The 26,105-nt window shown below is 49.3% G+C and overlaps 1 protein-coding gene across 1 annotated transcript in view; it reads left to right on the top strand.

The window, feature by feature from the left end:
* LOC308130131 (myelin transcription factor 1-like) overlaps nucleotides 1-26,105 on the top strand; it is a gene marked incomplete at both ends in the record, with an annotated part of 49,540 nt that overhangs the window by 11,252 nt on the left and 12,183 nt on the right. The window contains 11 exons of the mRNA XM_080496331.1: nucleotides 1,046-1,159; nucleotides 1,233-1,450; nucleotides 1,773-1,975; nucleotides 8,146-8,376; nucleotides 8,633-8,781; nucleotides 12,080-12,142; nucleotides 12,847-12,915; nucleotides 13,164-13,226; nucleotides 13,622-13,705; nucleotides 16,792-17,013; nucleotides 18,422-18,513. Coding sequence (XP_080352457.1) covers nucleotides 1,046-1,159; nucleotides 1,233-1,450; nucleotides 1,773-1,975; nucleotides 8,146-8,376; nucleotides 8,633-8,781; nucleotides 12,080-12,142; nucleotides 12,847-12,915; nucleotides 13,164-13,226; nucleotides 13,622-13,705; nucleotides 16,792-17,013; nucleotides 18,422-18,513 — 1,508 coding nt within the window. The remainder of the gene's footprint in view (nucleotides 1-1,045; nucleotides 1,160-1,232; nucleotides 1,451-1,772; nucleotides 1,976-8,145; nucleotides 8,377-8,632; nucleotides 8,782-12,079; nucleotides 12,143-12,846; nucleotides 12,916-13,163; nucleotides 13,227-13,621; nucleotides 13,706-16,791; nucleotides 17,014-18,421; nucleotides 18,514-26,105) is intronic.

Here is a 26,105-nt window from a genome sequence, read left to right on the forward strand (position 1 = left end):
CAGGTTAATGCAACACACACTGACACAGCAACACACACCGCAGGTTAATGCAACACACACTGACACAGCAACACACACCGCAGGTTAATGCAACACACACTGACACAGCAACACACACCGCAGGTTAATGCAACACACACTGACACAGCAACACACACCGCAGGTTAATGCAACACACACTGACACAGCAACACACACCGCAGGTTAATGCAACACACACTGACACAGCAACACACACCGCAGGTTAATGCAACACACACTGACACAGCAACACACACCGCAGGTTTATGCAACACACACTGACACAGCAACACACACCGCAGGTTAATGCAACACACACTGACACAGCAACACACACCGCAGGTTAATGCAACACACACTGACACAGCAACACACACCGCAGGTTAATGCAACACACACTGACACAGCAACACACACCGCAGGTTAATGCAACACACACTGACACAGCAACACACACCGCAGGTTAATGCAACACACACTGACACAGCAACACACACCGCAGGTTAATGCAACACACACTGACACAGCAACACACACCGCAGGTTAATGCAACACACACTGACACAGCAACACACACCGCAGGTTAATGCAACACACACTGACACAGCAACACACACCGCAGGTTAATGCAACACACACTGAAACAGCAACACACACCGCAGGTTAATGCAACACACACTGACACAGCAACACACACCGCAGGTTAAAGCAACACACACTGAAACAGCAACACACACCGCAGGTTAATGCAACACACACGGACACAGCAACACACACCGCAGGTTAATGCAACACACACGGACACAGCAACACACACCACTGTATTAATTGATATATGTGGTTTAACAAAATATAAATTTTGTGGAAAATTAGAGTCAAATCTTGAAATGATGAGATTTTATATAAATACTTCAATGTGCTCTAACACTACTAACACATACTTACTGGAGCGTCTCAGTGATGAACGATGTGTAAGGGTCTGTGCTGGCCTGCGTTGTTAACCCCCCCCCCCCCCCCCCCCCAGTCTGTCCGGCTGCCCCATCGCTGCAGCAGCCAAGCTGAACAAGAGCCAAGACAAACAGGTCCACCTGCAGGCTGCAGCCAGCGAGCCTTCTTCCAACTCTGACAGAGTGCTCAGGTGAGACACAGCCTCCTGCTCGACACCTCTGGACACATCTGCAGGCTGAAACATGTCTGCTGCTCTGCTGCAGGCCCATGTGCTTCGTGAAGCAGCTGGAGATCCCTCAGTACGGCAGCTACCGGCCCAACACCGTGACCACCACACCTCGAGCCAACCTGGCCAAGGAGCTGGAGAAGTACTCCAAGGTGTCTTTTGACTATGCAAGCTTTGATGTCCAGGTGTTTGGGAAGCGAATGCTGATCCCCAAAACCCCCAGCACTGCTGAAACGTCACCGAAAGCCTTCAAATGTAAGACGCACATGCACACATCAAATAAATACATATCTGATGTTGATCAGTTTAAGCTCATTTCACCTCAAGGAGAAAGTCAAAATGCAAATGACCCTTTGTGGCAGTTGATTAAACACATTTTACTTTTTTCAATAGTATTTTAAAAATAATTAATTGTCTTTTTTCCGTCATAAAATATAATTTTTTACATTTAAAGGTGGATGAATATCACAATCATCCTTTGGCATTTTTGTTGGCTTGAAGTTTTCTTTTTTGACTGCATGGAATCTATTCAGGTTTATGAAGACTAGATTGTCACAGGTCTTCCCTTCACCCACAGCAAAATCATTCCCCAAGTCGTCGTCTCCGAGTCACAGCATGTCTGCAGGCTTCTCCAAGACGTCGTCCTCCAGCAGCGCCTATGACTACAGTCAGGATGCCGAAGCCGCCCACATGGCAGCGACAGCCATTCTGAACCTGTCCACTCGCTGCTGGGAGAGACCGGAGACCCTCAGTGCCAAGCCCCCCGAGGCCAGCGCCAAGGTAGGACCCCCCCCCCCCCCCCCCCCCCCCCACGGCAGCCTGACCAGGAGGCTGAACCTGCAGCGCTGCATGTGCCTCTCCTCTGGAATGCCTCCATCAAGCTGTGGATGAATTCACTTCAATTCAGCTTTATTTAAATAGTGCCAAATACCGCACAGTGTTTCCCAGAGAAAACTAGAGAGGCCCAATCCTGACACCGGGATCAGGTGTCGCTTCACCACCAGGCATGAGTACTCACACTCAAAACATTGCCACAGATCCCACAATACGGGTTTTATTTGTGTTGTATTTGATCCCTTCGGGAAAGATGGTCCAACGGGTCAGTGAGGTTTCTTTCCACCTCTTTGCTGATGACATCCAGCTTTACTGCTCCTTCAACCCGCCTGACAGCTGGAAGCTAAACCTGTTGCTCCAGTGTCTGGTGGAAATAAAACCCTGGAACTCAATGCAGACCAAACACAAACACTGGTTCTTGACCCCGATGAGTCATTCCTGGGATTAAACAGTACGTGGGTGTGATCTTTGACAAAGACCTGCCATTAGTGCAGCACTGGAAGCACCAGGAACTGCTTCTTCCAGGAGAACGTCTCAACCCAGGAGAACGTCTCAACCCAGGAGAACGTCTCAACCCAGGAAGCTGGCTGTGACGTTCTCCCGGAAGCACCAGGAACTGCTTCTTCCAGGAGAACGTCTCAACCCAGGAGAACGTCTCAACCCAGGAAGCTGGCTGTGACGTTCTCCCGGAAGCACCAGGAACTACTTCTTCCAGGAGAACGTCTCAACCCAGGAGAACGTCTCAACCCAGGAAGCTGGCTGTGACGTTCTCCCGGAAGCACCAGGAACTGCTTCTTCCAGGAGAACGTCTCAACCCAGGAGAACGTCTCAACCCAGGAAGCTGGCTGTGACGTTCTCCCGGAAGCACCAGGAACTGCTTCTTCCAGGAGAACGTCTCAACCCAGGAGAACGTCTCCACCCAGGAAGCTGGCTGAGACGTTCTCCCGGAAGCACCAGGAACTGCTTCTTCCAGGAGAACGTCTCAACCCAGGAGAACGTCTCCGCCCAGGAAGCTGGCTGAGACGTTCTCCTGGAAGCACCAGGAACTGCTTCTTCCAGGAGAACGTCTCAACCCAGGAGAACGTCTCCACCCAGGAAGCTGGCTGAGACGTTCTCCTGGAAGCACCAGGAACTGCTTCTTCCAGGAGAACGTCTCAACCCAGGAGAACGTCTCAACCCAGGAGAACGTCTCCGCCCAGGAAGCTGGCTGAGACGTTCTCCTGGAAGCACCAGGAACTGCTTCTTCCAGGAGAACGTCTCCGCCCAGGAAGCTGGGCTGACGGACTGAGCTGGAGCTGATCCTCCAGGCTCTGGAGTCTTATTGTAACAGAGGGTCTGTCTGAACAAGAAGCTTTCCACTGCAACTCGTGCAAAACTCTGCAGCCAGATTCTGACCCGTACGAAGACGACGACTCGTATCGTAACAATAATAATACATTGGTTTATAGAGTTAATATTTCCAGACACTCAAAGACGCTTTGCATTATTCATTCGCTCCATACTGGGTGGAGGTGAACTACGTCTGTAGCCACATCTGCTCTGGAGAGACTGACGGAGGAGAGGCTGACATTCTGCTCCATCGGTCTCCATACAGACACTCTCATACAGACAGACACTCTCCATACAGACACTCTCCATACATACAGACACTCTCCGTACAGACACTCTCCATACAGACACTCTCATACAGACAGACACTCTCCATACAGACAGACACTCTCCATACAGACACTCTCATACAGACAGACACTCTCCATACAGACAGACACTCTCCATACAGACACTCTCATACAGACAGACACTCTCCATACATACAGACACTCTCCGTACAGACACTCTCCATACAGACACTCTCATACAGACAGACACTCTCCATACATACAGACACTCTCCATAATGACACTCTCATACAGACAGACACTCTCCATACATACAGACACTCTCCGTACAGACACTCTCCATACAGACACTCTCATACAGACAGACACTCTCCATACAGACAGACACTCTCCATACAGACACTCTCATACAGACAGACACTCTCCATACATACAGACACTCTCCGTACAGACACTCTCCATACAGACACTCTCATACAGACAGACACTCTCCATACAGACAGACACTCTCCATTCAGACAGACACTCTCCATACAGACAGACACTCTCCATACAGACACTCTCCATAATGACACTCTCCATACATACACTCTCCATACAGACACTCTCCATACAGACAGACACTCTCCATACAGACAGACACTCTCCATACAGACAGACACTCTCCATACAGACACTCTCCATACAGACAGACACTCTCCATACAGACAGACACTCTCCATACAGACACTCTCCATAATGACACTCTCCATACATACACTCTCCATACAGACAGACACTCTCCATACAGACACTCTCCATAATGACACTCTCCATACAGACACTCTCCATACAGACAGACACTCTCCATACAGACACTCTCCAGACAGACACTGTCCATACAGACACTCTCCAGACAGACAGACACTCTCTATACAGACAGACACTCTCCATACAGACACTCTCCATAATGACACTCTCCATACAGACACTCTCCATACAGACAGACACTCTCCATACAGACACTCTCCATACAGACACTCTCCATACAGACACTCTCCATACAGACACTCTCCATACAGACACTCTCCATACAGACAGACACTCTCCATACAGACACTCTCCATACAGACAGACACTCTCCATACAGACAGACACTCTCCATAATGACACTCTCCATACAGACACTCTCCATACAGACAGACACTCTCCATACAGACACTCTCCAGACAGACACTGTCCATACAGACACTCTCCAGACAGACAGACACTCTCTATACAGACAGACACTCTCCATACAGACACTCTCCATACAGACACTCTCCATACAGACAGACACTCTCCATACAGACACTCTCCATACAGACAGACACTCTCCATACAGACACTCTCCATACAGACAGACACTCTCCATACAGACAGACACTCTCCATAATGACACTCTCCATACAGACACTCTCCATACAGACAGACACTCTCCATACAGACACTCTCCATACAGACAGACACTCTCCATACAGACACTCTCCAGACAGACAGACACTCTCTATACAGACAGACACTCTCCATACAGACACTCTCCATACAGACACTCTCCATACAGACAGACACTCTCCATACAGACACTCTCCAGACAGACAGACACGCTCCATACAGACACTCTCCAGACAGACACTCTCCAGACAGACACTCTCCAGACAGACACTCTCCAGACAGACAGACACTCTCCATACAGACACTCTCCAGACAGACAGACACGCTCCATACAGACAGACACTCTCCATGCAGACACTCTCCATACAGACACTCTCCAGACAGACAGACACGCTCCATACAGACACTCTCCATACAGACACTCTCCAGACAGACAGACACGCTCCATACAGACACTCTCCATACAGACACTCTCCAGACAGACACTGTCCATACAGACACTCTCCAGACAGACAGACACTCTCTATACAGACAGACACTCTCCATACAGACACTCTCCATACAGACACTCTCCATACAGACAGACACTCTCCATACAGACACTCTCCATACAGACAGACACTCTCCATACAGACACTCTCCATACAGACAGACACTCTCCATACAGACAGACACTCTCCATAATGACACTCTCCATACAGACACTCTCCATACAGACAGACACTCTCCATACAGACACTCTCCAGACAGACACTGTCCATACAGACACTCTCCAGACAGACAGACACTCTCTATACAGACAGACACTCTCCATACAGACACTCTCCATACAGACACTCTCCATACAGACAGACACTCTCCATACAGACACTCTCCATACAGACAGACACTCTCCATACAGACACTCTCCATACAGACAGACACTCTCCATACAGACAGACACTCTCCATAATGACACTCTCCATACAGACACTCTCCATACAGACAGACACTCTCCATACAGACACTCTCCATACAGACAGACACTCTCCATACAGACACTCTCCAGACAGACAGACACTCTCTATACAGACAGACACTCTCCATACAGACACTCTCCATACAGACACTCTCCATACAGACAGACACTCTCCATACAGACACTCTCCAGACAGACAGACACGCTCCATACAGACACTCTCCAGACAGACACTCTCCAGACAGACAGACACTCTCCATACAGACACTCTCCAGACAGACACTCTCCAGACAGACACTCTCCAGACAGACAGACACTCTCCATACAGACACTCTCCAGACAGACAGACACGCTCCATACAGACAGACACTCTCCATGCAGACACTCTCCATACAGACACTCTCCAGACAGACAGACACGCTCCATACAGACACTCTCCATACAGACACTCTCCAGACAGACAGACACGCTCCATACAGACACTCTCCATACAGACACTCTCCAGACAGACAGACACGCTCCATACAGACAGACACTCTCCATGCAGACACTCTCCATACAGACACTCTCCAGACAGACAGACACTCTCCATACAGACACTCTCCATACAGACACTCTCCAGACAGACAGACACTCTCCATACAGACAGACACTCTCCATACAGACAGACACTCTCCATACAGACACTCTCCAGACAGACACTCTCCATACAGACACTCTCCATACAGACAGACACTCTCCAGACAGACACTCTCCATACAGACAGACACTCTCCATACAGACACTCTCCAGACAGACAGACACGCTCCATACAGACAGACACTCTCCATGCAGACACTCTCCATACAGACACTCTCCAGACAGACAGACACGCTCCATACAGACACTGTCCATACAGACACTCTCCAGACAGACAGACACGCTCCATACAGACACTCTCCATACAGACACTCTCCAGACAGACAGACACTCTCCATACAGACACTCTCCATACAGACACTCTCCAGACAGACAGACACTCTCCATACAGACAGACACTCTCCATACAGACAGACACTCTCCATACAGACACTCTCCAGACAGACACTCTCCATACAGACACTCTCCAGACAGACACTCTCCATACAGACACTCTCCAGACAGACAGACACGCTCCATACAGACAGACACTCTCCATACAGACACTCTCCATACAGACACTCTCCATACAGACACTCTCCAGACAGACACGCTCCATACAGACAGACACTCTCCATACAGACACTCTCCATACAGACAGACACTCTCCATACAGACACTCTCCAGACAGACACTCTCCATACAGACACTCTCCAGACAGACAGACACTCTCTATACAGACACTCTCCAGACAGACAGACACTCTCTATACAGACACTCTCCAGACAGACAGACACTCTCTATACAGACACTCTCCAGACAGACAGACACTCTCTATACAGACAGACACTCTCCAGACAGACACTCTCCATACAGACACTCTCCAGACAGACACTCTCCATACAGACACTCTCCATACAGACACTCTCCATACAGACAGACACTCTCCATACAGACACTCTCTATACAGACAGACACTCTCCAGACAGACACTCTCCATACAGACACTCTCCAGACAGACACTCTCCATACAGACACTCTCCAGACAGACACTCTCCATACAGACACTCTCCATACAGACACTCTCCAGACAGACAGACACTCTCCAGACAGACAGACACGCTCCATACAGACAGACACTCTCCATACAGACACTCTCCAGACAGACAGACACTCTCTATACACATTGACTTAGTTTTGCTACAATAATGGCCCATAAACAACATGCAACAGTAAAATATGGCTGAATCATAAAAAAGCACAAAAAACAGCACACATTTCTTAAATGGCTAAATGTGTTCAATTAGCTTCAAAACAGTGTAAAAAGACTGCAAATAGGTCAAATGCAGGACAGGAAAGAGATTTTCATTCTAAATCAGGTTTTTCCTGGGTCAATAAAGGTGAACTTCACGAGAGGGACTTTAGAGCACGTTGTCTTCATTGCAAAGCCGTGAAAATGTCTCATTCAAAGATAAATGTCTCGTCTTTCTCACTATGGACACAAACAGGAGTCGGACATCGAGGTGGACGAGAACGGCACCTTGGACCTCAGTATGAAGAAGACAAAAAGAGACGACATGCAGTCTCCAGAGCCTTCATCATCCTCGTCTTCCTCCTCTCAACACGTGGGGGCCAGCTTGTCTCAGGGCCAGTGGGAGGGGCCTCAGCTGGAGTGGGAGGGGCCACTGGACTTCACCAAACAGAGCGGAGTCAAAGAGGAGGACCATGACCATGAAGAGGTACTGATGCCTCTTTCCATGGGACCGGAACCCCCACCCCCCACCTCCTACCCCCCAACCCCCCTACCCCCCTACCCCCTACCCCCCTACCCCCCACCCCCCACCTCCTACCCCCCTACCCCCCACCCCCTAGCCCCCACCCCTACCCCTACCCCCCACCCCCCACCCCCAACCCCTACCCCCGTACCCCCTACTCCCCTACCCCCCACCCCCTACCCCTATCCCCGCAGGTCTTATTGTTTGCTGCTTTCTTCAGGCAGAGTACGCAGCTCCGTCCTACACATCGTCCGAAGCCGAGGACGACGACCAGGACAACCTGGAAGACAGGAAGTACCCAGGAGAGGTCACCACCAGCAGTTTCAAGGTCAAGTTCCAGCCCAAAGACAACAAAAAAGACATATTGGTGTAAGTTCTCTTCTCAGACAGTGAAGAAGTGGTTAACCCTCTCACCTCTGGATCACTGAACTTCTCTCTGGGATTAATAAAGTCTTTCTATTCTATTCTATTCTATTCTATTCTATTCTATTCTATTCTATTCTATTGAATAGAATTATATTATATTCAATAGAATTCTATTCTATTCTATTCTATTCTATTCAATATAATTCTATTCTATTCTATTCTATTCTATTCTATTCTGTTCTGTTCTGTTCAATATAATTCTATTCTATTCTATTCTATTCAATATAATTCTATTCTATTCTATTCTATTCTATTCTATTCTATTCTATTCTATTCTATTCTATTCTATTCAATAGAATTCTATTCTATTCTATTCTATTCTATTCTGTTCTGTTCTGTTCAATATAATTCTATTCTATTCTATTCTATTCAATATAATTCTATTCTATTCTATTCTATTCTATTCTGTTTTGTTTTGTTCTGTTCTATTCAATAGAATAGAATTCTATTCTATTCTATTCTATTTTATTCTATTCTATTCTATTCTATTCTATTCAATAGGATTCTATTCTATTCTGTTCTGTTCTGTTCTGTTCTATTCAATAGAATTTAATAGAATTCTATTCTATTATGTTCTATTCTATTCTATTCTATTCTGTTCTGTTCTGTTCTGTTCTGTTCTATTCTATTCTATTCTATTCTATTCTATTCTATTCTATTCTATTCTATTGTGTTCTGTTCTGTTCCCTTCTATGATCTCTATGAAAGCTCTGTCATTAGAAGTCACCTGAGCATCAAAGCCTTGTTTCCACAGCGCAGTATGTGCAGGTTTGTCACGGTACGGTATCGGTTCCCATGTGTCTCCACTGACACGAGTTGTACCGAAAGTACCATAGCCAACAATGACCAGTTTTTGTAACTCCTTCGTTAAGGTACCCAGACACGGGTACAATTCCATAGGGAGGAGCTACATTTGTCAGTGGTGATCGTCACTTTTGACAAACTGCAATATTTAACTAGAATGTCGTTGACACATCAAAGCTCCCGAGCCTGTCACATAGCAACGTGACCGAGGGGCGCTCACAGCTATTAGCACAAGCTATTACCTGCGAGCTCAAGGGCGTCTCCATGGCAACAGACTGTGATCTCCTTTGCTCTCCTTTCCATCTCCTCCATGATGTGCCTCTCTTATCAGCTTTGTGTTTTTCAGTTTTTGGGGGATTTATTCGGACACAGTTAGTCGTTAACGTCCCAAAGTGTAATGGATTGGTCCACACACACGCATACAAACATACTTTTATTTGGTAATACTATCAAAACAAACTGACAACAATTCCAGACATGTTTATTTCATGTTTCTTTTGTTATTGTAGTTTATTAATTCCTTTCAATGGGACAATGCATATTGATGAACAGACACACTGCTGTAGATATGCCAGGTTCCCTCAGAGTTCTGTAAAATGTTGGTGGCAGTCGAGGCCTACAGGTTAAAGAAGCAGACTTGCGATAAGAGGTTGGCAGGTTGGATCCCCACTATGAGTCCCTGAGCAAGACCCTCGACCCCCATCTCCTCAGGACTTACTTATAAAAGAGATTATTAATCTCAGTGTGGTTCTCCTGGCTAAAAAAAGGCTGAATAAAAATAAAAACATTTCCCCAAGGGGATTAATTAAGTTTAATTTACTTAATATTTTCGTGTTGTCATTAAAATATTTTATGCAATTATTATAAATATATAAAATTTGATCATCAGTATAATTAAGTAAAATTTACTCCTGACTTTACAATTGTCACATTAAGTGGTACATTTCATTTGATTATGGGAAGTAACTGTTATTCGACATCTCAAATTTATTTTACTGAAAAATTGCAATGAAAATATTCTAAATGCAAATTATCGCAAGACTTTTTTTTAAAGTAAATCTTAATAGTTATTTTCTCAGCGTCACTGATGTAACTACCATCTTCCTCCTCTAACATCAGATTATAGAGCATCTTCCTCCTCTAACATCAGATTATCGAGCATCCTCCTCCTCTAATCCAGATTATAGCGCATCTTCCTCCTCTAATCCAGATTATAGAGCATCTTCCTCCTCTAACACCGGATTATAAAGTATCTTCCTCCTGTAACACCAGATTATAGAGCACCTTCCTCCTCTTATCCAGATTATAGAGCACATTCCTCCTCTGACCTCAGATTAGAGAGCATCTTCCTCCTCTAATACCAGATTATAGAGCATCTTCCTCCTCTAACATCCAGATTATAGAGCATCTTCCTCCTCTAACATCAGATTATAGAGCATCTTCCTCCTCTAATCCAGATTATAGAGCATCTTCATCCTGTAACACCAGATTATAGAGCATCTTCCTACTCTAACACCAGATTATAGAGCATCTCCCCCTCTAACACCAGATTATAGAGCATCTTCCTCCTCTAACATCAGATTATAGCGCATCCTCCTCCTCTAACATCAGATTATAGAGCATCTTCCTCCTCTAACATCAGATTATAGAGCATCTTCCTCCTCTAACATCAGATTATAGAGCATCTTCCTCCTCTAACATCAGATTATAGCGCATCTTCCTCCTCTAACATCCAGATTATAGCGCATCTTCCTCCTCTAACATCAGATTATAGAGTATCTTCCTCCTCTAACATCAGATTATAGAGCATCTTCCTCCTCTAATCCAGATTATAGATCATCTTCCTCCTCTGACATCAGATTATAGAGCATCTTCCTCCTCTAACATCAGATTATAGCGCATCCTCCTCCTCTAACATCAGATTATAGAGCATCTTCCTCCTCTAACATCAGATTATAGATCATCTTCCTCCTCTGACATCAGATTATAGCGCATCCTCCTCCTCTAACATCAGATTATAGAGCATCTTCCTCCTCTAACATCAGATTATAGAGCATCTTCCTCCTCTAACATCAGATTATAGCGCATATTCCTCCTCTAACATCAGATTATAGCGCATCTTCCTCCTCTAACATCAGATTATAGCGCATCTTCCTCCTCTAACATCAGATTATAGAGCATCTTCCTCCTCTAACATCCGATTATAGAGCATCTTCCTCCTCTAATCCAGATTATAGATCATCTTCCTCCTCTGACATCAGATTATAGAGCATCTTCCTCCTCTAACACCGGATTAAAGAGCAACTTCCTCCCCCTATCTGATGTAACTTCAGATAATCTAGATTATGGAGCTTTTTTGCCCCTGAAGCATTGGGTTGCTGTTGACGAAGTTGGTTTCGGGGCCATTCATGACTGTGAGCTGTTCTCTGGGTTGCAGATGCCCGACGCCAGGCTGCGATGGCAGTGGACACATCACTGGGAACTATGCTTCACATCGCAGGTAAGCTCTTACAGTGACTCACTCCTACATTTATAAACAGATTAATAAAGAAGTCATTGAAATCTCCATACTGATTCTGATCAGACTTAGTACTGAAGGAATAAATCCTCATCATCTTGAAAATCCAATGTGATTGAGGCAGGATCAGTGTCACTCCTGACAGCCGGTTGTATGATGGGGGTAAGACAACCTGATGAGTGGAGCTGAGGATGGAAGTCAGCTTGATAAAGAGCTGGACCAGGGAGAGAAACCATGTTCAGGTAGTTCTGGTCTGCAGACGCCACATAGCCTGATAAACACAACAACATCCTCTTGCGCTTCCATTCAGCCTTGAGGTACTGTTCGCACTGGTGTTGTACTGTGCTGGTTGGTAGAATAAGGCAAGCCCCCCCACGCCCCCGCCCCGCCCCCCCCCCCCCGGCTCTGCTCTGCAGATGTAGAAGTATTCCAGTCCTGTAGGAACACTGAGTCAGCTTGTTCAGCTGCACTGCTAGTGGCTGCTGTCGAGGCTGTGAAAGCACCGGCAGGAAAAGCTCGACCTGCATGTGTGAGCGGGAGGAGGGTCTGCACCTTCTAAACCCCCCCCCCCCCCCCCCCCACCCCCACCACCTCTTGGTTCCACCTCTGGTTCTCTCCTTCACTCACACTCAGACGTCTTGATCTCAGTCTGATTTCTGACGTTCTCTCTCTGACCTGTCTTTCAGTCTGTCAGGCTGTCCTCTTGCTGATAAATCACTTCGGACCCTCATGGCTGCCCACACAGCTGAATTAAAGTATGTGTGCTTTCTCCTGTCTCTTCCCTCAACATGTTCACTGAGCACTCTGCAGCTCCAGCTCTCTTCCTGCTCTGCTCCCCTTTACTGCATCAGACATTTCACTCTGTACACTGTCAGCCCCCGCTGCCCCCCAGTGCCAGGGCCCTGACTGCCCCTGTGTGTGTGTGTGTGTGTGTGTGTGTGTGTGTGTGTGTGCGTGCGTGCGTGCGTGCGTGCGTGCGTGCGTGTGTGTGTGTGTGTGTCAGGTGTCCCACCCCAGGCTGCGATGGATCAGGTCACATCACTGGAAACTACGCGTCACACAGAAGGTGGGAGTTCCTCTGTCTGTCCTCATCACTCATGTCCAACATGAGACTCTCAGTCCAAACGTCCCCAGATGAGCAGACTAGCTAACATTTACCAACATGACCTGGAAGCTCCTCCTGGTTGTTCACACTGAACAGAGCCAGTACAGTGGTCCTGTTGACTTTACTGTGATAAGAAGTGGTCTAGAGGTTGTCGAGGGACGAGGAGGTACAATGTTAGTTTGATGTTGTATGATGAGGCTTCATTACAAGAACAGACCATACTAATACACCAGCTTCCTTTGATTATATTACTCTACATGATAAATGAGCTCAAATGTGTTTCACACCCCGGGTGGACATGTTTGCATGGTCAGCTTGGTTCTGGATTAGAAGTGTCCTCTGTTGGTCTCTGGCAGCTTGTCTGGGTGTCCTCGAGCCAAGAAAGGTGGACTCAAGTCCATGCCCACCAAGGACGACAAGGAGGACTCGGAGCTGCTGAGGTGAGCATCCACCCCCCTGACCCACCCCCCTGACCCGCCACCCTGATCCACCCCCCTGACCCACCCCCCTGACCCACCCCCCTGACCCACCACCCTGACCCACCCCCCTGACCCACCACCCTGATCCACCCCCCTGACCCACCCCCCTGACCCACCCCCCTGACCCGCCACCCTGATCCACCACCCTGACCCACCCCCCTGACCCACCACCCTGACCCACCCCCCTGACCCACCCCCCTGACCCACCACCCTGACCCGCCACCCTGATCCACCCCCCTGACCCACCACCCTGACCCACCCCCCTGACCCACCCCCCTGACCCACCCCCCTGATCCACCCCCCTGACCCACCACCCTGACCCACCCCCCTGACCCACCACCCTGACCCGCCACCCTGACCCGCCACCCTGACCCACCCCCCTGACCCACCCCCCTGACCCACCCCCCTGATCCACCCCCCTGACCCACCCCCCTGATCCACCACCCTGACCCACCACCCTGATCCACCACCCTGACCCGCCACCCTGACCCACCCCCCTAACCCACCCCCCTGACCCACCCCCCTGACCCACCCCCCTGACCCACCCCCCTGATCCACCACCCTGACCCACCCACCTGTATGGAGTGTGACAGCAGGAGAGTGACGGAGCAGGGCGACAGCAGGGCTACATCGGGGCTACATCAGGGGGAAGACCTGAGACCTTTCCTGTTCGCAGCGGTGAGACAGACGGACAGGTGAAGTCAGGACGTTATCATATTGACACAGTGATGTGTGGTGAGGACGGAGCAGGTGGAGGAGAACCTGGACAAGTCTGTATCAGAGGAATGAAGGAGATCAGGACGAAACACAGAACATGTGTGAATGTGAATGAGGACGGAGAAACGTGAGAGTGTAGAGAGTGGAGCCAACAAAGAGTCCATCTTGAACACAGAGGAAGGAGGAAGGAGGTGAGGAAGAGTAGAGGACTGGATGAAGCAGGAGGTGTACGGGACTCTCAGCTCTGCTTTAAAGACAGAGGAGCATGAGGAACTGAGGATGAGGAACTGAGGAACTGAGGATGAGGAGCTGAGGAACTGAGGAGCTGAGGATGAGGAGCATGAGGAACTGAGGAACTGAGGATGAGGAGCATGAAGAGCATAAAGGGGATAAGGGGGTTGATGAGGATGATGAAGATGAGGAGGACAGTTGGCTGTTAAAGGGTGTTTTGGGACATCTCACGGGTGTTTTGGGACATCTCTAGGTTGTTTTGGGACATCTCTAGGGTGTTTTGGGACATCTCTAGGTTGGTTTGGGACATCTCTAGGGTGTTTTGGGACATCTCCAGGGTGTTTTGGGACATCTCTAGGTTGGTTTGGGACATCTCCAGGGTGTTTTGGGACATCTCTAGGTTGTTTGGGACATCTCTAGGGTGTTTTGGGACATCTCTCGGGTGTTTTGGGACATCTCTAGGGTGTTTGGGACATCTCTAGGGTGTTTTGGGACATCTCCAGGGTGTTTTGGGACATCTCTAGGTTGGTTTGGGACATCTCCAGGGTGTTTTGGGACATCTCTAGGTTGGTTTGGGACATCTCTAGGGTGTTTTGGGACATCTCTCGGGTGTTTTGGGACATCTCTAGGTTGGTTTGGGACATCTCTAGGGTGTTTTGGGACATCTCTAGGGTGTTTTGGGACATCTCTAGGTTGGTTTGGGACATCTCTAGGGTGTTTTGGGACATCTCTCGGGAGTTTTGGGACATCTCTCGGGTGTTTTGGGACATCTCTAGGGTGTTTTTGGACATCTCTAGGTTGTTTTGGGACATCTCTAGGGTGTTTTGGGACATCTCTAGGTTGGTTTGGGACATCTCTCGGGTGTTTTGGGACATCTCTAGGTTGGTTTGGGACATCTCTCGGGTGTTTTGGGACATCTCTAGGTTGGTTTGGGACATCTCTAGGGTGTTTTGGGACATCTCTAGGTTGGTTTGGGACATCTCTCGGGTGTTTTGGGACATCTCTCGGGTGTTTTGGGACATCTCTAGGGTGTTTTGGGACATCTCTAGGGTGTTTTGGGACATCTCTAGGTTGTTTTGGGACATCTCCCGGGGTTTTGGGACATCTCTAGGTTGTTTTGGGACATCTCTAGGGTGTTTTGGGACATCTCTAGGTTGTTTTGGGACATCTCCCGGGGTTTTGGGACATCTCTAGGGTGTTTGGGACATCTCTCGGGTGTTTTTGGACATCTCTAGGTTGTTTTGGGACATCTCTAGGGTGTTTTGGGACATCTCTAGGGTGTTTGGGACATCTCCCGGGGTTTGGGGACATCTCTAGGGTGTTTTGGGACATCTCTAGGGTGTTTGGGACATCTCTAGGGTGTTTTGGGACATCTCTAGGGTGTTTGGGACATCTCTAGGTTGTTTTGGGACATCTCTAGGGTGTTTTGGGACATCTCTAGGGTGTTTGGGACATCTCTAGAGTGTTTTGGGACATCTCTCGGGTGTTTTTGGACATCTCTAGGTTGTTTTGGGACATCTCTAGGGTGTTTTGGGACATCTCTAGGTTGTTTTGGGACATCTCCCGGGGTTTTGGGACATCTCTAGGGTGTTTTGGGACATCTCTCGGGTGTTTTGGGACATCTCTAGGTTGGTTTGGGACATCTCTCGGGTGTTTTGGGACATCTCTAGGGTGTTTTGGGACATCTCTAGGGTGTTTTGGGACGTCTCTCAGGTGTTTTGGGACATCTCTCGGGTGTTTTGGGACATCTCTAGGGTGTTTTTGGACATCTCTAGTTTGTTTTGGGACATCTCTAGGGTGTTTTGGGACATCTCTAGGGTGTTTGGGACATCTCTAGAGTGTTTTGGGACATCTCTAGGGTGTTTTGGGACATCTCTAGGGTGTTTGGGACATCTCTAGGTTGTTTTGGGACATCTCTAGGGTGTTTTGGGACATCTCTAGGGTGTTTTGGGACATCTCTAGGGTGTTTGGGACATCTCTCGGGTGTTTTGGGACATCTCCCGGGTGTTTTGGGACATCTCTCGGGTGTTTTGGGACAACTCCAGCAGTGTTGGCAGCTGCAGCTGTGCTAGTTGGTCTGACCACTTGTCCCCCTGCAGGTGTCCTGTTCCTGGCTGCGACAGTCTGGGCCACATCAGTGGGAAGTACGCCACCCACCGCAGTGCCTACGGCTGTCCACTGGCGGCGCGGCGCCAGAAGGAGGGTCTTCTGAACGGCACTCCTTTCTCCTGGAAGGCCTTCAAGACGGAGGGTCCCACCTGCCCGACTCCGGGCTGTGACGGGTCCGGCCACGCCAACGGCAGCTTCCTGACTCATCGCAGGTATAGCGGATGTTTCAGGTTCAACCCTGGAGTGAAAGACAGTTTATTGAAGAGCGTCACACGGTGGCTGAGTGTGGTGGTGCAGAAGACACTCCGACTGCCCCGTTCTGAAGCTCTCATTTCACTGAGAAGGTTCTGAGTTTGAGGAAAAGTGAGAACCTTAAGGACACTCTGCTTTTCTTTTAACCAAAGTCTTCAAAGTTGGGATCAGTTTTTCTTAATTGCCTTGACTCAATTCTAGAATGAGACTCGGCTTCTCTGAAAAGTGTAAACACAGTTTGTTGAATCACTCAGCTCTGCTGCTGTTGATTGAGAACTTTCCTGAGCCACAACAGGTTCTTCTCCTGCAAATCTCTAGAAATGTTCTTTTTCTTGGTGCACACTGCTTCTCATGCCAACATCACCAGTATATAAAACCTTGCTGCTGGTCCACCTTGCTGGTCCTGCTGGCTGCTGGCTGCTGGTCCAGCTGCTGGTTTCAGATGGTTTGAACAGATGTTTGAGATTTAAGTTGCTTCTTCATATAAGTCACACGACCAGACAAAGTGTGATTTATCATCTGTAGAATTCAGACTAAATCAGGACTCGGGGAGAAAACCTCTGAGGATCTTGGTCTAATCATCCAGTCCACCAAACCACCAAAAGAATTAGGAGAAATTCAAAGAAAGCATTTTTTTTTAATCACATTTTTTGGGAGTCGCGTACAGAACTGGATTCTAAGACCCGAGCTGAGGCCTCGCTGTCCTGGAGGCTATGCAGCTAGCAGCTAGCCTCAGAGCCTCGCTGTCCTGGAGGCTATGCAGCTAGCAGCTAGCCTCAGAGCCTCGCTGTCCTGGAGGCTATGCAGCTAGCCTCAGAGCCTCGCTGTCCTGGAGGCTATGCAGCTAGCAGCTAGCCTCAGAGCCTCGCTGTCCTGGAGGCTATGCAGCTAGCAGCTAGCCTCAGAGCCTCGCTGTCCTGGACGCTATGCAGCTAGCAGCTAGCCTCAGAGCCTCGCTGTCCTGGAGGCTATGCAGCTAGCAGCTAGCCTCAGAGCCTCACTGTCCTGGAGGCTATGCAGCTAGCAGCTAGCCTCAGAGCCTCACTGTCCTGGACGCTATGCAGCTAGCAGCTAGCCTCAGAGCCTCACTGTCAGGGGGAGTTTGTAAAAACACCCAGAATGCAACAGCTATAGAACAGATTTTTGAGACATCAGCACCAGAAGCTTTCATTGAAATTGGCTTTATGTTGAGATGGAAGTCATATTCAGTTGCAATTTTTTAAATTGACTTTAAGTTTAAACTTTAAAGTTGGACCCCTGAGATGAAATGTGTTTGACAGCCCTGAAATGAAGCATGTACTTGTCCTCTGTACAGCTTCATGTAGCAGGGTACTGTGAGCTTGTAATGTGAGCTGCTGCCTGTCTCAGCCTGTCAGGTTGTCCCAGAGCATCAGCCAACAAGAAGAGAGGCAAACTTCCCGGAGACGAGTACATGGCGGCCAAGTTCAGAGCCAGCGACGGTGAGACGCCACAACCCTTCCACAACTCCAACTGCCGCTGCTGGAGGCACATTTAAATTGATTTGAAACAATAACATTCAATTCAAATAGAAGCCAAACACACATAACATGAATTAGCTTGATAATGACTCCCACCTCCCGACAGTCACACAGAGAGACATTGACATGCAAAAGTACACATAGCATTGATCTATGCTATAAACTGTACACATTTCACCTGTTCAGTTCAGCAAAATATCTTTTATTTTGAACATTTCATGCCAATCTCTTTGACGTGAGCGCCCCCTACAGATTCAAGGATCTTCCTTCGCTCTCCAGCCTTCTACACAATTCCTTTACTGTAATGAAATAAGAGGTCAACCAGCTGATCTCTACGTTCTTAACGACATACTTATAACACTTGTGTTCGTTAATGCTGAGACTCTTCAAGTGGTAACTACGTCTATTAATAATTGTTTAAAAAAGATTTTAGGGCAGGGAGCAAATTAGAAATAATACATCCTCACCTTGGACAGTAAGCCAGCTCACAGAAGTACACCTGGATTGTCCTGCGATGGACCGGCATGTCTGAGGCCTTTTCAAAATAAAATGTTTCCTTTTCAAAAAATATGCCATCTTACAACACAGCAATCCATGTGAGACAGTTATGTACACAAGTAACACCATGAAAGGCCAGTGTTGCCACAGTTACCTTAAAAAACTAATCAGATTACTGATTACTACTTACTTCTTAAAAAACGTACTTGTTTCCACTGCACAAAACGTGCAGGGAAAGCGTTGCGGTAGAGTGTACCCAGAGCCACATCTGGATCCTTTGCACTGCAGAAAGTAGGTTAGAAAGTAGGCGGGGCTTAGAGCTCCGCAGAAATGTGACATTACAACAATAATCTCAGCCTGGTGGCAGAACTGGATCTTATGAATGCTCTGTTGTTGTTGTTGTTGTTGTTCTTTACATCCTCCACTGTGCACGAGTTGTTTAGTTAACTTTAATTATTTGCAGCCACAGAGCTGCAGCTGCAACTTCCGTGTTGGTTCTTAGAGAGTGAACTCTCCGATGACTCGCCCCCGGCTGGCACAGAGCCAAGCCGGTGCGTCGCACCAGGATTCAGGAGCTGAGCCTGGGTCTGTCTTGGCATTGCGTCCCCGGTCCGTCCCCGGTCCGTCCCCGGTCCGTCCCCGGTCCGTCCCCGCACCGCACCTTCTGCCCAAAGGCAGCGCGGACGCGATGCAGCGCCAGACTGAGCATTTCATTGCTACCACGGGCCCGCCGGTTTTTGCGCGTGCACGTCGCCTAGACCCGGAGAAGCTAGCTATAGCTAAAGAGGAGTTTGCCAATATGGAGCGTTTGGGCATCGTGAGGCGTTCTAACAGCCCGTGGGCCTCGCCGCTTCACACGGTGCCGAAGGCAGACGGGTCATGCGGCCATGTGGAGATTTTCGCCGCCTTAACAATATCACGGTGTACGATCGCTATCCCGTTCACCATATTCAAGACTTTTCTGTGCGTTTGGCACGTCTGTGTTTTCTAAAGTGGACCTGGTGGCGGTTCTCACCAGGTTCCTGTGTGCAGGTGATGTGCCTCAGACTGCAGTGATCACCCCGTTCAGGCTTTTTGAGTTCCTGCGCATGCCTTTTGGCCTTAAAGGGGCAGCACAGACTTTTCAGAGGTTGATGGACTCGGTGCTGCTCGACCTCGCTTTCGTATTTGTTTACCTGGACGACATCTTGGTGGCGAGTTCTTCAGTTGAGGAGCATTTGTCACACCTAAAGCCAGTTTTTCAGCGCCTTGAGGAACACGGCCTTATTGTCAATCCTGCCAAGTGCCAGTTTGGTCTGCCTGTGATTGACTTTTTGGGTCATGGGATTTCAGCTCAGGGTGCCATTCCGTTGCCTTCTAAGGTGCAGGCGGTGACAGATTTCCCCCATCCAGGAGTAGCCTGCAGGAGTTTTTGGGCATGATTAATTTCTACAACTGTTTTCTTCCGCGTGCCGCCACCTTCTGCAGCCACTTTATGGGGCTTTGCGTGTGAAGAAAGGCTCCGATCCAGTTGACTGGACACCAGATCGTGTCCAGGCCTTTGAGAATACCAAGACTGCTCTTGCTGATGCAGCTCTTTTAGCCCAGCCAGCACCTTCAGCACCCATCTCTCTAACGACTGACGTGTCTGATATAGCGGTGGGGGCTGTGGTGGAACAGCAGGTGGATGGAGTTTGGCAGCCTCTTGCATTTTTCAGCCGCAAGTTACGAGATAGCCAACGCAAGTATAGTGTTTTCGACCGTGAGTTGTTGGCGTTATATCTGGCAACTCGTCATTTCCTTTTCCTTTTGGAGGGTCGTTCATTCACAGCTTATGTGGATCACAAACCGTTGACCTTTGCGATGTCTAAGGTGACGGAGCCGTGGTCTGCTCGCCAGCAGCGCCATTTGTTATCCATCTCCGAGTTTACGACCGATATTCGACATGTGGCTGGTAAGGCGGATTGTGTCGCTGATTGTCCGTCTCGTGTGCATCTGTGTCCCGTGCATCTGGGGGAGGATTTTTCTGCTGTGGCTGCCGACCAATCCGATGACTCAGACCTTTTGACCCTCCAGTCTGCGAGTACGGGCCTCAGGCTGGAGAATGCGGTTTTGGAGGAAGGTGGTCTGTCTCTCCTCTGCGATGTCTCTACAGGTCGGCCCCGCCCCGTAGTTCCAGTTTCTTGGCGCCGCCGCGTTTTCGATTCTATTCGTTCCCTTTCTCATCCAGGGGGGCGTCGGTGAAATTGGTCGGGGAGAAGTTTGTGTGGCCGGGCCTTTGCCGCGATGTTAAAGAGTGGGCAGCTGCGTGTGTCGCGTGTCAGCGTGCTAAGGTCCACCAGCACACTAAGTCACCCCTGGAACCGCTTCCCATTCCGGCCAGACGTTTTGACCACGTGCATGTGGATTTGGTGGGTCCTCTGCCTCCTTCGCAGGGTTTTACCCTCCTGCTTACGATGGTGGATGGAACCACCAGGTGGCCAGAGGCGGTTCCTCTGTCCTCCACCACTTCCGCAGATGTAGCGCCCACGTTGCTTTCTGCTTGGGTCTCGCGTTTCGGTACCCCGTCAGATATTACCTCCGACAGGGGCCCCCAGTTTGTGTCAGAGCTTTGGTCTGTGATGGCGGTGTCTCTGGGTGTGCAGGTACATCGTACCACTGCATATCACCCTCAGGCTAATGGCTTGTGTGAGCGTTTTCACCGCTCCCTTAAAGCAGCGCTGCGTGCCGCACTGTCTGATGGTAACTGGGTGGACCGTTTGCCTTGGGTGATGCTGGGGGTGCTTCGGCTCCTAAGGAGGATCTAAATGTGTCGCCTGCCGAGCTCGTGCTTTGTCAGCCGCTCCGTGTTCCTGGGGAATTTTTGCCGGTGAGTTCTGCACCGCGACCCCGGTCAGACGTCGGTCCATTATCCTCCAGCAGTTTTTCGGCTCCGGGCCCTGTTCACCACTGTTTTCCACCGTCGTTTGTTCCGGCGGAGCTCAATTTGGCCCGTTTTGTTTTCGTGCAACATGACGCTCACCGCTCGCCCTTACAACCCCCGTATGATGGCCCCTTCAGGGTCCTGGAGAGGGGTCCTAAGGTTTTCGTGCTGGATGTGGGTGAGCAGGGAGCACGGGGGTGGAGGGGGGGGGGGGGGGCTGTGTGGCGTCCACTAGGACTCAGGCCTCTCACCCAGCAGGATGATGGGAAAGAGGTGTGGTTTTAGCGCTCCCGCTCCTGGGCTGTTGCTGTACTGTTCTTAGTTGAGTTTTGGCGGCTGCTAAATAAAGACGTGTTCCTACCTTCAGCTCTGACTCCTCCTTCATCCTGCCACAATATTAGCTATTTCCAGTTTAGCTGGTGGCGCCGCAATTTTATTATTATTTGATAAAGAACCAATTTAATCAAATTAATAAGTTCTCATTAATAAATTATTTTTGATAATAATGTTGGGATGTATGGTTGGTTATAAGCATTAAAAATTACTGTAAGTAATAGATTACTGAAAGTAATAGATCACTGGAAGTAATTTATGAAAAGTTAAAATTATTAATGTAAGTAAACTGTCATTCACTCATTAACAACTCCTGAAGTAATTGAGTAATTACTTAAAGTTAATAAATCGTCGTCCCTTTGGTAACTTGAGAGGTTACAGTTAGCGCAACTAGCATCGACTACAGGAGTGTAAGTCACAGGTTCAGCTCTCACCTGTGCATCAGCAGCAACCTTTAGAGTTGTAAGCTACAGGTGTAACCATCACCTGTGCATTAACAACATTTTGGCACTTTTCAAAACACAGCTTTCGCGTGACTCCTACCATGAGGAGTCAGAGACACTGCGTGCTCGGAGCAGAGACTCCTCGGGAGTCACATGACCCAGCCCTGCAGACTGTGGTCGCTGGTCTCCTATGCCTCTCCACACAGGAGAGAAGAAACCTCAACAGCTACAGCTTAGAGACCTGTGAAGCAGAGATCAGGCAGCTGTTAAGCTATGTGAGGAACCCGGTTGGTCAGGTAGAGCTCACCATTCCAGATGTGTTAGGCCACATTGCACTGCTCTACCAGCGCAAGGCCGAGCTGCAAGCTCTGGAAGCTCAAGAGCAGCTCTCCCAGCTGCAACTTTACAGTTCACAGCTGAGGATTAACCATGCCCAGCTGAAGCTGGAGAACTCCCGCCTGCGACAGGAGATCCAGGTCAGGGACCATCAGGCTCCTTATACGGAACCTATTGGGTTACTAACCCGAACTTCTGAGAACGAAGTTAAAGCAGACACATCATCTGATGATTCATCAGACGATGAGTCAGGTTATGGCTCTCAGCACAATGAGCCAAACCACATTGGGGTAAAACCTGGTGCAGCTCTCAGCAGAGACCAGCACATCTCCGCAGTCTGGAAAATGTCCAGTCAGATGGACAAATTACCCCAGTTATGCGCATTCTTGAAGCTGTCCAGTCAGGTGGACAGCCTCCTCCAGGTCTCTACAATCCTGAGGTGGTCCAGTCAGGTGGACCGCCTCCTCCAGGTCTCTACAATCCTGAGGTGGTCCAGTCAGGTGGACAGCCTCCTCCAGGTCTCTACAATCCTGAGGTGGTCCCATCAGGTGGACCGCCTCCTCCAGGTCTCTACAATCCTGAGGTGGTCCAGTCAGGTGGACCGACCACCACAGGTGAGTGTAGACTTGGAGCTGTCCCGTCAGGGGGACAGACTGCATCAAGCTTCCCCGCAGCCATGGCGAGGGGGGGGCTTGACACACAGCCAGGGGGGCGTGGCACAAGACACCTGCCCAGTGTTGTGGGAGTTGACTGCATCCCACTGAACCGACACCCAGTCCCCCCAGCTTTTCACTTTAAGGACCGCAGGGTCCCGGTGTGCTCTGACACACATCCATCGGTGCTTAGCCGCACCTCAATGTGCTCTCACAGCTCTTTCACTCCTCTTCAGGAGAATGAAAAGACTTATTGTCCAGCACCTCACCGTGCTATCAGCTTTGGATCTCCACTCACTGGAGACCCTCTTGGACCTGCCGGAGAGAACCAGGGGGGTCCAGCTCAGATGACTCGGACCATTCCGGTCCCCCAAGGGAATGTGGTCTTCGGACCCGCCAACTTGAGTCCCTTGCAGAGGACATAGAGCAGTTCAACCTGAACAACCCGGAGGTGAGTATAGAGGACTACCTGTAGAGGTTGAACGCTGCCTCCTCGACCTGCCTCATCCTTCGTCACGAGAGAATCTGAAGCTGAAGATGCCGTCCAGGAGCGTCCATGTTTACATGGAGTCCCTCAACCAGGAGGTGGACAACTGCACAGGGGTAAGCAATCAGGCAGAACAAGACCTCACCGCTCCCAATGGAGAGGTAAGTCTAACAGCCGAGGCTGAGGTCAGACTCAAAACCACTGGCGTCCCAAGACGTCCCACAGTGGATTAAGACCTGCATCAAGGAGGTGATGCAGGACCTGAACCCGCCTGGTCAGAAGGGACCCGGCTTCCCCCGAGGAACTGGACTCCCGGTCCCTGACCGGATGACTTGGCCGGATGCCTCTCCCCTCCGCACACAAAGTTTGCTTTGTCAGGAGGAGGAGGAGGAGATCCAGGAGGTCAAACAGGCCCCCAGAACCAACAGAGGGGCCCCCTTTGACATTCTTGGGTGATCTTGTACGCAATGGCAATGCCAACCGTGTATACACTTCAGTGATGGTAGGGGGTGTAGACACCCTCGCCCTGCTTGATACTGGGTCAGAAATCACCCTCATGTGTTCAGCCACCTTCACGCAGGTTGCTAGAACCATGCGTGCCCTAGGAAAGCCACTTCAGGTGGAAGAGTGTAGCATAACCATCAGAAGCTTCACTCAGGACGTGTCTCCCATCACTAAACGTGTCTGGGTCGACATAACTTTCCAGGACATGTCGGTGACACATCCCATCTATGTCACTGACCTGAACACAGAGGACCTTCTTATTGGTCAGGACCTCTTAAACCGACTGGCCGTGCTGATGGACTGCAACCAATGGCGCCTTTGGCCCCAAGTCACCAGCCCGACTCCCCTTGGCCCTGAACCAGGCCACCAAGCTTTCAACAGCAGAGTCGCTACCAGCCAGTCTAGAGGTCCCCTACCAATACTGGGGTCTCTTCCAAAGTCCGACTCCAGCTGATCCACTTCAAGGCTCCCTGACAGCCAACAACTGCTCCAGGTGACGAGCCGAGACCCAGTTCAAGCACCCCACTCTTTACTCTTGTCACTGAAGGACGGGAGTTATAGTTTATACATGAGTTCTTCTTTGCACGCCCACCACACCGTGGGGGGTGCACACATGGATGGAACCTCGGTTCCGGAGGCATCTTTGTCACGCTGGTCAGAGAGATCTGCCACCGACACCGGCCTGCTTAAAGTTCCGAGCCACCGCTCACTTTCAGTAGTCACTTCAGACCTTAACCAAGGTCCCTGGTTCACATGCCTCCTCGTCTCACCATCTAGATCTCGACCCGACGATGTGTGACACATCTCTTGTTGGGCCGAACAATCGTTCAACCAGTCCGCGGGTCCAAAATCTGACACACGGTCAGATTAAAGTGACCACATTTCCACCTTTAGAGATGTTAATGACAGTTCATTCCACAGTCTTGAACTGATGGTGCCTCTCACTGACAACCTGCGGTCGTCCCCACCAGTGACGACACGCATGACACCGCTCTCCTCATTCCCACAACCAAAACCATCACCAGCGCTCACCATGTTAACCTCAAACAGGTTCTCCATGGAACAAAACCGAGCACAGATGGTGCCCAGACACTTCAGATAAACAGACCACGTCTGTACCAGAAGAACCTTATTCAGGTTTCCAGTCTGAGCAACACTCTGCTAAGGCTAGCTCTTTACCACACCAGAAATTAGGAGATGCATTCATTGAGGTTTTCTGCAATTATCACACGATCTTCGTGCGGAACCCGCACATAAGTCGGGTCACAGACCAGTCTCGGCAGTGCTATTTTAACCTCTGTGAATCCACAGAGCCAAGAGTGGTGATTTCTTCAGAACTTAACCGTTATTAACAGAAATAATTTGTAGAGTTTGAAGTCTCTGTAGTGAAAGTTGGG

The sequence above is a fragment of the Blennius ocellaris genome (assembly GCF_963422515.1).
Source record: "Blennius ocellaris genome assembly, chromosome: 5".
Classification (NCBI taxonomy): Eukaryota; Metazoa; Chordata; class Actinopteri; order Blenniiformes; family Blenniidae; genus Blennius; species Blennius ocellaris.